The sequence below is a fragment of the Microtus oregoni genome, unplaced genomic scaffold, assembly GCF_018167655.1.
Source record: "Microtus oregoni isolate MIOR12 unplaced genomic scaffold, Mior012 000001F_ref0000356, whole genome shotgun sequence".
Classification (NCBI taxonomy): domain Eukaryota; kingdom Metazoa; phylum Chordata; class Mammalia; order Rodentia; family Cricetidae; genus Microtus; species Microtus oregoni.
In genome coordinates this window covers 55,316,765-55,331,029 of record NW_024543060.1, presented here as the reverse complement: position 1 = coordinate 55,331,029, position 14,265 = coordinate 55,316,765, and the positions used below count along the sequence as shown (strand labels likewise).

The 14,265-nt window shown below is 47.8% G+C and overlaps 1 protein-coding gene across 2 annotated transcripts; it reads left to right on the top strand.

Annotated features, from left to right (window-relative positions):
• Nucleotides 1–463: 463 nt before the first annotated feature.
• On the top strand, nt 464–14,013 carry Dyrk2 (dual specificity tyrosine phosphorylation regulated kinase 2). Of its 2 annotated transcripts, none has more exons than XM_041664020.1 (3): nt 464–925; nt 1,352–1,500; nt 8,345–14,013. In XM_041664020.1, exons 1-3 carry the CDS (start codon nt 877–879, stop codon nt 9,950–9,952), a joined length of 1,806 nt encoding a protein of 601 aa, XP_041519954.1. In that variant the 5' UTR covers nt 464–876; the 3' UTR covers nt 9,953–14,013. The 2 variants fall into 2 exon arrangements, with proteins under 2 accessions (XP_041519954.1, XP_041519963.1); XM_041664029.1 differs by lacking the exon at nt 464–925 and adding an exon at nt 4,394–4,479 and having other exon boundaries at nt 1,404–1,500.
• The last annotated feature ends 252 nt before the right edge of the window (nt 14,014–14,265 follow it).

Sequence of the window (14,265 nt, the reverse complement as noted above, 5' to 3'; positions counted from 1 at the left end):
TCCGAGGTGACCCTTATACAACTAAGTTCTCTCCTTGATTACATGGGGGAGAGGGGATGGCTGAGGGGCTGGGACGGGGGCCGCGGGGTGGGGGCACAGTATTGTCTGGGAGCAGCCATTAGGAGTGGTGTTTAGGGGAGTGATGGGAGAAGGAGGGATCTCTGCAGCAATTTCGGGAGGAGGCTGGCCGCGGTAGGTTGCGCGGCAGTGCGGGGAGGGGCGTCGCAGGGACGCGGGGGACCCGGGAAGCGGGCAGATGGCCGCAGGGGAGGCGGAGGGCGAGCCGGAGCCGCAGTTTTCCCGGGAGCGGAGGGCGGCTCTGCGGAAGATCGGAGGGGGAGGGACTCCCGGGGTGGCGGGTGGGGGTGGGGTGGCAGCGAGCCTGTGTGGCTGGGGCCGGGGGAGTCCGGGGCGGGGCCTCGTCGGGGGCGGGGCTGGCCTTCTCGGGAGCGAGCCGCGGGTGCGAGCGTGTGTGCGAGTGTGCGCGGACGCGCGCGGGCCCGGGAGGAGGCTCCCGAGTGAGTGGGTCCCGGCGGCCGCAGCCTGCTCCCCGCGGCCCCGATGTGAGGGAATCGGGGAGGCCAGCGGTGCGGCAGGGGAGGGCGAGGCATGTGCATGGGCCGGGGGGTACAGCAGCCGCCCGAGGACGAGGGGGACGGCGGCGGCGAGGAGGAGAGCGGGGGGCTCGCGGCGGCGGGCCCTGGCCGAGGGGATGCAACGGACTGTGTGTGTCTGGCTGTAGCGGGCGCGAGGAGGCAACAAGGCGCGGGGGACCCGCGTGAGGGGCGACCAGGAGGCGGCGGCGGCGGCGGCGACGAGTAGCGGCGGGACCGGCGGCGAGGGCAGCCCTGCCATGCACGTTCCTTTCCCGCGGCCATGTTAACCAGGAAACCTTCAGCCGCCGCTCCTGCCGCCTACCCGACCGGTAAGAGCTCCCGGACCTTGTCAGCGACGCGGGGCACGGGCGGTGCGCGTGGGTTTCCAGGGATCCCAGGATCCGGCAGGTTGGGCAAGGGGCGTCCGGAGCGCGGCCCGGTCGGTCGCTGCGCCCTTTCGGTGGCCCACCCTTTTCTCCCCCGGCCCGGCGACGTGGGCCACGGATCTCTGGCTCAGCGCTGCTCCCAGCCGGGTCGCGAACTTAACTTTGCAGCTGGCGGCTGCGCGCCGGGGAGCAGCGTCCCGACCCCCCTCGTTTCCCGCACGCCGCCGGCATTTCCCGGGCCGGGTGTCTCCTGCCATCTTTTCCTGGGAAGAGGGTGCTCGCTGGCCACCGGGGCGGGGGCGGGGGTCTGGGTGGCTCTCTTCTCCCCACCCTGACCCTCTTTTGTCTCCTCCCGCGCGTGGCTCCCAGGCCGAGGAGGGGACACCGCCGTTCGCCAGCTTCAGGCTTCCCCGGGGATCGGCGCCGGGGCTCCCCGAAGCGGAGTGGGGACCGGCCCGCCCTCTCCCATCGCCCTGCCGCCTCTCCGGGCCAGCAACGCTGCCACCGCAGCCCACACGGTGAGACCCCGCTCCGGGAGGGCAGCAGGCAGACTCTGGGCTTGTGGGGTCCTAACTGTGGGAAGAGAGGGCCGAGTGCTCCACGCCCCTGGCAGGCGCCTGTCCTCGACGCCGCCCTATGGAACTTGGGCGAGCCCGGTGCTGATGCCACAAAGGAGATTCGTGGCTTGGGCCCCTCGCTTCCCTCTGGAGCCCGCCCACCCCAGAGCTCCTTTTCCTGGGAACTTCCTCCTTGCGGCTTTCCTCCCCCCCTCTTTTTTTCATCTCTGCTTCCCAGAGCTCCCTTCCCCCGACCCGGTAAACATCTCCTCCCAACCCCAGGGGTAGTGGATATTTATAGAAACATATGTGTTAGGGGACAGCTAGGCCACCCTGCCCGGAAAATCGATCCCCCAAAGAGCCTCCGAGGCCTGGCTCCAGCCAGCAGGGAGCACCCGCCAATTGTCCCCCCGCGTGTGTAAGCATGTTTTATGAGAGCTACAGGTTTGAGCACAGCAGAAATTGTAATTAACATTAACAAAAATAAGAACCACAGTAGTAGTCAAAACAAAACAACCCACCTCTGCAGTATTCTCTATATGGATATTACTCAAAAGGAAAAGGTCAGCTTTGCCTTGTAGGTGGCAAGGGAAGAGGGCACCTGACAAGGGCTGTGGTCCCTGAGGCCCTGTGGGGAAGGAGAGCCGAGTCTGAGATCGGTGGCTGCAGAGACTGGCAAGCTGGATTCGACTTCAGCATGTACCTTTTCTCAGTGCCCAGCGATGGCCTTTGGATGGTGACCTCAAGTCTAGAGGAGATGTGCGCTTGGAGAAGGTGACGGTTTCAAAGATCTCTTTCCCAAAGACTGTTAGGGAGTGCGAGCCCCCTAGGATGGTTCTGTGTGAGGTTGCATGCAGGGCATACGATTTTGTTGCTAAATGAAAGTTGCTTGAAAGCACCATTTGTGACCTGCTGGGAGTATCTCTGGGGGTCATGTGTGTGACTGAAACTTGTTTGTTATGGAAGACTGGAAGAAAGGAAAGACTTCAGTTGTCATTGGAGCCATGGAAGAGCAGTAGACCAATTTCACAGAAGACGTTTTGCTGTTCTCATTTGGTTTGTCTCAGTGTGTCTATCCTAGGGGCTGGGGATTCATTACACACAGGTAGGAAGGATGTTATTGTGATAGGGGCACCTAGTCAGGAACCCACCACCATTGGTTTTAGAGGTTTAGCTTTTCTGTTGTTTTGACTGGTTTAGAATCATCTGACAGTTTGGGAAATACAACATCCATTTTTCTCCCCCAGCGTGTTGATGTGATCATGTGACATGGATGTGAAGTGGAAAAGATGACTTGGTTTTCATCTGATTCCCAGTTTTGTTTAAGGGTGACCTTTACCTGGTCAGAACTTCCTTGCAATTGAAATATGTATTAAAATGGGAGAAGAAAAACTTGCCAGGAACACAGAAGGCTGTGGAGCACCAGAAAAGAGAAGATGGGAAGGTATTTCCCTGGAGAGATGCTGGTGTTTTGCTGGGGCCTGTGTGTGTGGTGTGTTGGGCTGTTTTTAACTGAGGGTACATTTCAGTTGATCTGACTGTGCTTGGTTCTGAAAATGAGGCTTTGTGTTTCCAATGTTGTTAGTTTTGAGTTGGTTTGTGTGACAATACGGGTTCCCCAGACCAAGGCCAGTCAGGAGGCTACAGACTCCACAGGTTAACTGAGCTGCAAAGCGCTCCTTGGGGCTAGTTCTGGAAACCAGTATGAGCTTTGTCTTAAATCCTAGAGCCTTTGCAGACTTCTATTCCCATGCGGCCCACATTCTCAGGAGTGTTTACATGTTTACATGTGCATTGGAAAGAACTGCTGTGGAATGAGGAGAGAAAGGGTACTCACTGAAAAATGGCCTTTTCCAGGAGTTTTCCTCATTTTGCCCCCAAACACATGACACAGTCAGGAGCTTTGGAATTTTCCGTGTTCGTTTTGTTTTCTACTTTTTGAGTGACTTATACTGTGGTAATTTCGTTTAGGTCAATTTGTCCTAAAAGTAAAACCAATAAGTATCCTTCTCGTTAATTTTTTTTTAAATAACAGTATGTGGGAGAAAACAAAATATTTTTAAATCTTTTCATTTCTATAAATTCCTAAGTACTGGTCTATATTTTTATAACTTTGATTCTTTAAATCACTCATCAGTGATTCTTTTTAAACTCCTCAACATTATTTCCATAACAACCCCCAATATTTCTAAGATGACTTTGGGAGGTCTTAAAATACCCACCCAGAAGTCACCATATATGGAAGCATGTGTTTCTTGCCATTTTGATATCGCAAGAGAAAAGGCTCTACAGACTTCTTAGACTTCTGTTCATACAGAATTTTCAGTACTAAAACATCTCATGATTAGAGGAGTAGTTTGGAGGTCTCTCCACTTTAACACATCCAGTTGTGAGTATTTAAACCAGTGCCCGCATTTCTGCTTGTATTCTTCTTTGTTTCTGTGACATGTTATATACTACGTTAGCAAATAGGCCCGGTGCAGGGTTTCTGACCTCAAAAGGCTGAAGTGGGAGGGAAGGGTTTGCAGTGTCCTTGAGGCTCTGATATGGTCCTAGCAGATCTGTCTTTTCTGGGTGCTCCTCCCAGTATGTATCAGTTTTGTGCGTTTGATTTTGCTTGTGACTTCAGAGTCCTCACTGTTGGGGACCCTCAATCCTTTTTTTAACTGGAACTGCAAGTAAATATCTTTTAACTCCTGGAATGTGTAAGACTCTTGGGTGTTGCAAAATATCTTCTATGGGTACTTTTGAACCAGCGATCCTTTGCCTTGGAGGCCCGGCAGGATCTTGTGACTCGAGCCTCTTGGGATATTTCCCAACTCCCTCAGTGTTGACTTCATGTTTTCTTTTGAAGATGCAAACACTATGGCTGAAGAATGACTTCAAGAGCCATTTCTTGACATGCGTGCACCTATTCAAGAGATAGCCAGTACTTACTGTGTATGTACCTGAGTTTATGTTAATGGGGACTTAAAAAAAAGTGACCACCCTCCCCACCCCATAATTTTTTGTAGCGCATTAATGATGAAACGGGTTACTGTAGGTGGCGAGGGGGGTTAGTAGATTCTGGGCATTGAGAGTGAGTAGGAGCTTGTCATCTGAACAGTGGAAGGAAGGGGCTCGGAAGCAGCATCAGAGAAGGGTAGTAGTAGGAGCTGCCACTTGCTAAGTACTGTGCCCCAGACTTCACACACACACACACACACACACACACACACAAGCACACACACGCACACAAGCACACATGCACACACACCATCTCTACTCTCCCTGGTAGCCCTAGAGAGGTAGCACAGAACTTTTCTGGGGCAAGGCACACAGGGACGCTGCAGTTCAGAGAGATAAGGTAAATTACCCAAGGTCACACAGTGACTGGCTGAGCCTGATTTGTTTCCCGTGTGAAAAATATCTGGGCTCTTATAAAACTGATTTCACCCACAAGAGGAGTGTGAACATGCAAATATCCCTGGGTCCTGGGGGTTTGGCCCTGTTCCTCTTAGGGGAATGCTCTTCCACATATGGTGAGATGTGGTCTCATTACATCGTAGTAGCAGGATTATCAGGGGTAGTGGGCTGTAGCTCTGGGCCACAAGCAAGAGCAGTCTCAGATGGGCAGTGCTGACTCAGGAAAGCGCTGTAGAGAAAGATTTGAGGAGTTTAGGCTACTGTGTGTGTGTGTGTGTGTGTGTGTGTGGTGTGTCTGTCTGAGTCTGCCTGCATATCTGCCTCAGTTGTCACAGGGACAAACAGCAGTATACGGTGAAATGTAACCGATAGAAAGGGCAGAAGTGAGTGGGCACAGAAGACTTCATGATAGTGTGGGAAGGGGGCAGATGCTGAGTGTTCTCCAGGTATATACACTGATATTCAGCCAGAGCAATTATTTGCAAAGAGGAGGTTTTCTTTTTTTTCTTTCCTTTTTTTTTTTAAGTTGAGGATTATGATAGCAAGAAAACATTTGCCTTCATAAAGAAAAGCTTTGAGTTTGTTTGTTCGAGTGGCCTGTGGGAGTGGAAACTCATTGGCATTTGGGCAATGGGGCTTGAGTCCAGGAGGCATGGATGGGCAAGTCTGCAAGAGGACACAGGAGGGACTGCAGCCAATAGTGGGTGCTCCCACCACACTGGCTGTGGGCACGATCAACCAGGAAATTGTAGGAGTGGAAAACCAAGAGAGTGGCAGCTTAGGCCCACCTATCAGCAAGCCGTTATAGCTGCCACTGCCACAGGAGACCAAGAGAAGACAGTTGGAAGTGAGGTGGTGGGCAAGTCTGTCGTTCTAGTCACTAAAATATTTGACACAATACTGTGCTTTATACAAAAATGGATTGCAATATCCTAAATTCTTGATGCTCAGAATGTTTTTTCTTATTTATTTTTATTTATTTTTACTTAAAAATTTTCACCTCCTCTCCTCCTCCCATTTCCCTCCCCCTCCCCCAGAAAGTTTTATTGTGCTAACATTTTAGGAATCCCAAGGTTGATTTGTGTCCTAAGTGTGCTTCATGTGTTGTGTAGATGTGGGTAACCTTTACTCTTCTGAAATACCATACCCCCTCCCCCCCATCTTACCCTGAAGAGAGAGTTCAAATCTGGAGTCCTTTCATTGCTAGTGTGTGAAAGGTGACAGAGGAAAAGCAAGCATGGAGTGCATGAGGCTTTGAAAGAAAAACAGTGGATTGATGAGGGCCCAGTGGAGCGCTTAACCACCTAGCTCTTGAGAGGTGGGCGGTGTGCGTGCGTGCGTGCGTGCGTGTGTGTGTGTGTGTTTACATTGATTTTTTTTTCTTTTCCCAGAGATAGCTTTTGCTAGCAAGTTCTTGCCTAACTGGCATCTTAAAAATATGGGAAAGCGAAGGAAAGGACAGAGAAAAGGGGAGGAAGGAGAGAGGGAAAGAGGAATAAGCAAGTTGGTGTCACTTTTATGTATGCTCAAGGCTTTCCTAATGGTTTTGATGGACTGCCTTGCTTCTGAAGTAGAAAAAGATGCCAACTACCTTAGTGGAATATGAAGTCATCTTACATGGACGTATCATCTTTGCATTCAGTAAGTGAAATCTGCTACAAGTCTCTCTGAAAATAAAATTTTTGATCTTGCGATATCATAGTCAGGCCCATTCTGGCCTCTTTCTGTTTTAGGAGTGAGCAGAGCCTCCTCCATAAATGGCCATAATGCTTGCTGCTTTTCAGTTAAAAAAAAAAAAAGGTGAACATCATCGTCTGCTAGAAAGGAAGGTTTGAAATGTCATTTTATAATCCAGGTGTTCCCAAAGCATTTCTTGACTCGCTACCCTGCTCTCCAGTGCTTCTTCCTTTCAGGAGTGCAAATACCCCCAAAGAGGGGACTTAACAGGGATGCAAAGGACTCGTCTTACTGTCGATCCCAGTGGGCAGAGTTCAGCCACTTTGGAGCTACTCCCTCATTAATACTGGTTGAAGGAGTGAGGTGGATTATGATGACAAGCCGTTTTTTGAGACCTCAAGGAAAAATTTCCCCAGAAGACTGCTTGAAGGAAATCCCAAGCCGATGCAGGGTGGGAGAATGGGGGCTCTGCCTTTGCCCTGTCAGTTTTGTTTAGACAGGACTATTCTGGGATGGCATGTGTGCCAGAAATAGAAATTGCCAGTTTGTATTTGTATTGGTTACTGTTTCCCTTGCTCTGAGCAAATACTTGTCGTGAGCCAACTTAAAGGAGGAAGAGTGTATTTTGGCTGACAATTTAAGAAGGGCTATACTGTCATGGCAGTGAGCAGGGTAGCTTAGGGATCACATTGCCTCCGCAGGGAGGAAGCCCAGGGAGGGGAGCGCTGGGGCTTGGCTCACTTTGTTTCCTCAGTCTGGGATCCCAGCCCACCAAATACAGACTGGATCTTCCCACCCCAGCTTCCCCAGGCTAGAAACTCTAGGGGCCGTGCTCAGTGGTGTGCCTCCTGTGGCATCTGGATCCTGTCGAGGTGCAGAATTCGCATCATGTTATTCCTTATTGAGAAGCTGAGTGTCTCAGCAGCCTGAAGAGATAGAAATACATGCATGGATACTGAGTCGTGGACCAGAGGCCCAAACTGAATGGAAGTTGCTCAACTTGTTGGGCAGAATGACCTTAACTGATTAAAGTCAGTGACACCCAGAAACTTGAGGCTTGCATGGGAACAAGGCACACATGTCCACGTGAGACTCTGTAGAAGCATATTTTGTTGGTTACCGTGTGCGTTCCCAGGTTAATTAGACCTCCTAGGGAATAAGGAAATAAACAGAGTTTCTGGAGGAGGTCTCCATACGTGAGGGAGTGCTGGACAAAGGTGCTTCCCCATCTTCATATAAATAAAGAGTGCCTCATGAAACGAGGGAGGTCCCGTGACCCGGGTGTGGGCTGCAGTGCGGATGACACTTGTTTTTGCCTCACCTGCCTCATTTCCAGATCAGATATGGCTTACAGCACCTGCCACGTGCCAGGCCGCCTGTTTAATGCTAGGTGCAGAATGATAATAGGAAGGCCTGATCCCTGCCGCCAGGCTGTGTACCTGTTGCATTTCTGGAGCTGTCTGTCCTGTGTTTCCTAACCCTGCCCATCCTGCTGTCCCCCTTCTCCTTCACTGTCTTGCCTGTAAACATCCCATTCATTCTCTCTGCTGGTGTGTGCACGGGACATCTTGGGTTCACAGCACTTCCCATGGAGTAGTAAAACTGATTGTGGCTGTGGGTTCATGCCCAATTGGGAGTCGGGTAATGAGGACAGATTTCAAAGATTACGTTTGGAGAGAAGGGCCCCTTCCTTTTATGTTGATGCTTCTCGTCTGAATTCCAGATTGGCGGCGGGAGGCACACCATGAATGACCACCTCCACATCAGCAGCCACAGCCACGGGCAGATCCAGGTTCAGCAGCTGTTTGAGGATAACAGTAACAAAAGGACAGTGCTTACAACACAGCCAAATGGGCTTACGACAGTGGGCAAGACAGGCTTGCCTGTGGTGCCAGAGCGGCAGCTGGACGGCATTCACAGACGGCAGGGGAGTTCCACCTCTCTGAAGTCCATGGAAAGCATGGGGAAGATGAAAGCCACCCCCATGACGCCCGAACAAGCGATGAAGCAATACATGCAAAAACTCACGGCCTTTGAACACCATGAGATCTTTAGCTACCCTGAAATATATTTCTTGGGTCCAAATGCTAAGAAGCGCCAAGGCATGACAGGTGGACCCAACAACGGTGGTTATGATGATGACCAGGGATCATATGTGCAGGTGCCCCATGATCATGTGGCTTACAGGTACGAGGTCCTCAAAGTCATTGGGAAGGGAAGCTTTGGGCAGGTGGTCAAGGCCTATGACCACAAAGTCCACCAGCATGTGGCCCTGAAGATGGTGCGCAACGAGAAGCGCTTCCACCGGCAGGCGGCAGAGGAGATCCGCATCCTGGAGCACCTGCGGAAACAGGATAAGGACAACACCATGAACGTCATCCACATGCTGGAGAATTTTACTTTCCGCAACCACATCTGCATGACGTTTGAGTTGCTGAGCATGAACCTCTACGAGCTCATCAAGAAGAATAAGTTCCAGGGCTTCAGCCTGCCTCTGGTGCGCAAGTTTGCTCACTCGATTCTGCAATGCTTGGATGCGCTGCACAAAAACAGAATAATCCACTGTGACCTTAAACCCGAGAACATTTTGTTAAAGCAGCAGGGTAGAAGCAGTATTAAAGTGATTGACTTCGGCTCCAGTTGTTATGAGCACCAGCGTGTTTACACGTACATCCAGTCGCGCTTTTACCGGGCTCCGGAAGTGATCCTTGGAGCCAGGTATGGCATGCCCATTGATATGTGGAGCCTGGGTTGCATCCTTGCGGAACTCCTGACGGGTTACCCCCTCTTGCCTGGGGAGGATGAAGGGGACCAGCTAGCTTGTATGATTGAACTTTTGGGCATGCCCTCCCAGAAACTCCTGGATGCTTCCAAACGAGCCAAGAATTTCGTGAGCTCCAAGGGTTACCCCCGCTACTGCACTGTCACGACTCTTTCAGATGGCTCCGTGGTCCTCAATGGAGGCCGATCCCGGAGAGGGAAACTGAGGGGTCCGCCAGAGAGCAGAGAGTGGGGGAACGCACTGAAGGGATGCGATGATCCTCTTTTCCTTGACTTCTTAAAACAGTGTTTGGAGTGGGATCCCGCAGTCCGCATGACCCCGGGCCAGGCTCTGCGGCACCCCTGGCTCAGGAGGCGCTTGCCAAAGCCTCCGACCGGGGAGAAGACTGCGGTGAAGAGGGTCACGGACAGCACTGGTGCTATCACGTCGATTTCCAAGTTACCTCCACCTTCCAGCTCAGCTTCCAAGCTGAGGACTAATTTGGCACAGATGACAGATGCCAATGGGAATATTCAGCAAAGGACAGTGTTGCCAAAACTCGTTAGCTGAGCTCCAGTCCCCTAATGCTGGCAAGCTGAAAAATGCGTTATAGCTGAGCCTTATTGGGTTGAAAAGTGTAGCTCAGACCTGTTTTTATTTGCTCAAAAAACTCGACTCATTTGTATCTTTTCAGCACTTGATGTAAGACAGTTTGTTTTGTTTTTATAAAATACATGGGGACAATGCTTTAAGTTTTTATACTTTCTCAAACTGTTTTTTTCCCCCTTCCTTGTGTTCTAAAAGTAAGATGAGCCTTACTGTATTTCGTGTGGCTGAGTGATCATCATATCAGTGGCAGGCCATTGGTTTTTTTCATGACTGCCACACATTTACAGATTGGTCAAACACATTCAAGATGTTTTCATGGTTTGTCCTCTATGCTTTCCAGGGAGGTGGCCCCCGGGGACCCTCCTTCTCTCTTCGTGCTCCGGGTTCACACAGGAGCTGCACACCCTGCTTCCAAATTTTGTAAATTAACCTGGGTCAGAGCGGAAGTGGAAGAAGAAGGGTCAGTGTGAAAATCTCTAGGAAAAGCTGCACTTTAGAGATTGTCTTTTTTTCTTATGGTGTATTCAGACAATTACAAACTAGATTGCCCAGGTTTCAACTGCCCATTTAACATTCTGACGTTCTGCAGCCACCAGGCAATGTTTAGTAGCTAAGTAGAAATTGAGACGTGTGAATTCCTCCCAAGGCTCTGGGAAGATGGGAAGCTGTCATAATCAGGAAGCCGCCTGGTTTTGGAATTGGTTTTTCACCTAATTTTAGGACATTTCCCCACTGTTCCCTGTTTCCCTTTCTCTTGTCTCTGTCCTCTTTATTTCACACATCTGTCGCTTGCATTTAGTGCGTCCTTTTCCTCCAGCTGTCTATCCCGGACTGTTAATGCAGAGAGCCATTTCAGCTGCTATTATGTCCAGAGTTTCATGCCTCAGTTTCCAAAAGAACATCGGCCTAGCTACCTAAGGGGGATTTCCATAGTTCCAAAGAAGGTTTAGCCGGCTGGACTGAGTTCACACTTGTAGGCGTCGCTGAGGTTCCCTCAGCCTGGGAAAACATCAATCAACTCTCCTTAGAAAGCAAAAGGGTTGAAAATCCTCTTGGCAAAGAGAAGTCACTGTGGCCATTCAGTTGGGCCAGTTTTAACAACACATTGAAGGGAGGAGAAATTCAATCTTGAGTTAAATGGTTTGACTTATTCTTTGATTTGTTAGAAGAGCCATGGAAACTGCATCCCTCTGTTTACTTACTTTCTTTTTGGATTGCACTGAGTGTTTTTGTGGGGATGACACTTTACCTGAAAGAGTAACTGAGAGTTAGGTAAAAGAATATTTTCTTCTCTGAATAATAATTATTTTCACACTGAAAATTTCAGTATTTTATCACTAAAAGATGAACAGTGATATATATCAATTTCAAGGCACGTGAAAAGAATTTTTTTAGTATGTGCAATTTAATAGAGAAAGATTTCTGCCTGTTTGGACAGTAGGTTTTGGATAGTAAAAATTAGGATAAATAATCTTTTATATGCACAGATATTATTGTATTGCCTGTAAATCGATTTACATGTACTTAAAGCATGGTCCCCAGTGAGGCCAAGAAAGTTTCCGGTTAAGTTTTGTTTTTTGTTTGTTTGTTTTTTTAATTCTATGTTTTCTCTTATTTAAAAAAATCAAAAGCAAAAACAAAAAACAAAACAAAAAACCAAAAAAAAAAACCCACAAACAAACAGAAAGTCATTTTGAATAAAACATTTTTCTTATCTTGAGGCTTTGCCAGTTGATGGTGGAAAACTATGCTCAGGAATTATTTCAAGTATTTGCCAAAAATCAGTAATAAGATTAGCTATTAATAAGTTAGCGATATCGCTGTTTGCTTTACTATTTAAGGATGCCATTGATAGATTAATTTGTCCCTTCTGTACTTAGCAATGATAGCTTGTTTCCCTAGTTGGATTCTTTAGCATATTCTACACATTTCTGTGTAATCTGTGAAGTGCAATACTACGTCAGTAAGTTACATTTTAGATGATGCTCATGTGACAGGACCCCCAATCAGTGGCTTATAGGACTTAAAATTTTGTGTATTTATTTTTAAAACATTGGCTGAAAGGCATGAGAAATACAGGATTTGGTCTGGGGACTTTTGGAAAACAATGAGTCTCTTAGTGATGGTCAGTGTCTTCAGGTCACTAAAATAAATTTAAAATCTACAAAAGCTGCTCTCCCTTCCCAAGGCGCCTGTTTTGCTCCCACTCCCACCTAGTTTGAGCCTGAGCCTGCTGCTACCAACTCCCCGATAACACAGCTATACTCGCAGCAGTTTAGACGTGGATTAAAATTGCTTGTCTGTTTCCCCCACCACACAAAACTGGTTCTTCTGATGCCAGCAGAACATTTGTGATGAGCTTTATCCACAAATGCAACCGGAAACTTTGAAGCCAAACTATGATGTGCTATGGGGCTTTTCCTTCCTTCCTTCCTTCCTTCCTTCCTTCCTTCCTTCCTTCCTTCTTTTCTCTCTTTTTTTCTTCCCCCAACCACATGAAATTTCTTTTATTCACGAAAGCCGCCATGTTTCAACATTTACTGATACAGCTGCTTTGAGAAAATCCTATTTAATTATTGTGTCTAAAACGAAACTGTTGCCTCTTGGGGATCTTAAAACCTAAATAAAGGGCTCTGATAGGCTTCTAGGAGTTGGCTTGGAAGCGGTCCTTGGGCTCGCAGGTTACCATTGTCTAGGGAGGTCTGAGCTGTTTTCAGGTTTAGGAATAGCACAGTGTCGTCTTGTCTTTGGTTGCAGTCTCATTTGGCTCCGTCTCCTGCACTACCAGAGTTCTTAGCACAACAGTGGAACACTGAGTGATGCAAGGCAGTGTAGATTAACATCTTACAGGAGAAATTGTGCCCTTAGTGTTAACGATGTGCCTTTTGTTCTGGATGCCATGTTGTAGGGCATGCATCTTTTGGCCTCTTTAACTCTTTGAACTAGAGGTAGTAATGATGGAAGCCACCTCTGCAAAGATAACATCTGTCTTAAATATCTAGATTTATAGGCCTTAATAGAAACCATAAGGCGTGAATCGTCCTTGGGCGCTGAGCAAGATAACCATCGGTTAGTTACATCAGGAATCCCTGTGTTTAAAGGGTTAAAGATGGTCTTTGTTGTATCTGAACATCAGACTGATTTTTTAAATGATATTTTTTTGTTATGCTAACACTAGACAAAAATCAACTGTATTTGTAAAAATTTACCTCAAACCTTTTATTTTATAGTGTGATTAATCCCAGGGCATTTGGTATGAACCAAAGTGCATTCCTTTTTTTATGTGCCTGGCTCTAGTGAGGATGGCCAGGGATTTTTACAATTTGGGTGCAAGGCACTTAAGCCACTTTTAAACTTACTGGGTGGTGTGGAGTCATGTCAAGTGGCCCCATCAGAATGTTAAAAACACTTTAGGCATCGGTAGCATTGGGCCATATTGGAATCTTAAAAAGCATGAATTATTTTAAAGAGAGCATTCATTTTTGTAATTTTTTTCATCAAGACTATTTCTGGTAAGCAGAAGATTTTTAAAATACAAACCAACTGATTTGGCTGGTGAAGGTTTTAATATTGCCCCACACAATGCTGTGGTAGCGTTTAGAAGCAAAAGTATTTGTGGACTCTGTTTTTAGGGGCTGTGCATCTCTGATATGGACACATATAATTCATTGTAATTATACCCAGCTCAACTGGTACAGTTATGTCTAGGCCGTGGCTCGGGTTTTTATCGAGCAACAACTCAGACACGTGACTGTTATCATGCTGCAACGGTGTGTACTGAACATATGTGAAATGGTTGAATGTGGACTGTGTATATATGTATGTACAAACTTCTGTGAGATGCTGCTGTCGCCACTTGACATGGAAAGTGTTCTAGTGGGTTGGAATCCTAGTGGCCAGTTCTATGATACTGTATGTATTGTACGGCTGATGACGGGGTAAGACTGTTTAGTGAAATTTGTTAAATTTTATTGTTGTGGCCAGAGATAATTTCAGAATAAAATTTTAATGTCCTACCTTAACTTTTTTTTCCTCCCCTTTTCTAACTAATTTAACTCCTCGTCTATTTCTGGTATGGTCGCCCCTGGTTTGTTAAACCCGGAGAGAACTTGGACTGTCAGTGCCTCGAGATGGTGAAACGGTCCATTCTGCTCCTTCGTTCGCCAACTGTGACTTATTTCTTCTTTATAAATATGCAAATTCTGAGTTTTTTTTTTAAATGAGGTTTTAGGAAAAAAACTTCTACTAAATCTGAGCTCTCAAGACATTCTGCT

What these genes read in the sequence shown, in the direction of transcription:
- Dyrk2 (XM_041664020.1), top strand. Translation starts at nt 877, where the DNA reads ATGTTAACCAGGAAACCTTCAGCCGCCGCTCCTGCCGCCTACCCGACC. An exon ending in TCCTGCCGCCTACCCGACCG is followed by an intron (nt 926 to 1,351) that starts GTAAGAGCTCCC and finishes CGTGGCTCCCAG; the next exon opens with GCCGAGGAGGGGACACCGCC. An exon ending in CTGCCACCGCAGCCCACACG is followed by an intron (nt 1,501 to 8,344) that starts GTGAGACCCCGC and finishes TCTGAATTCCAG; the next exon opens with ATTGGCGGCGGGAGGCACAC.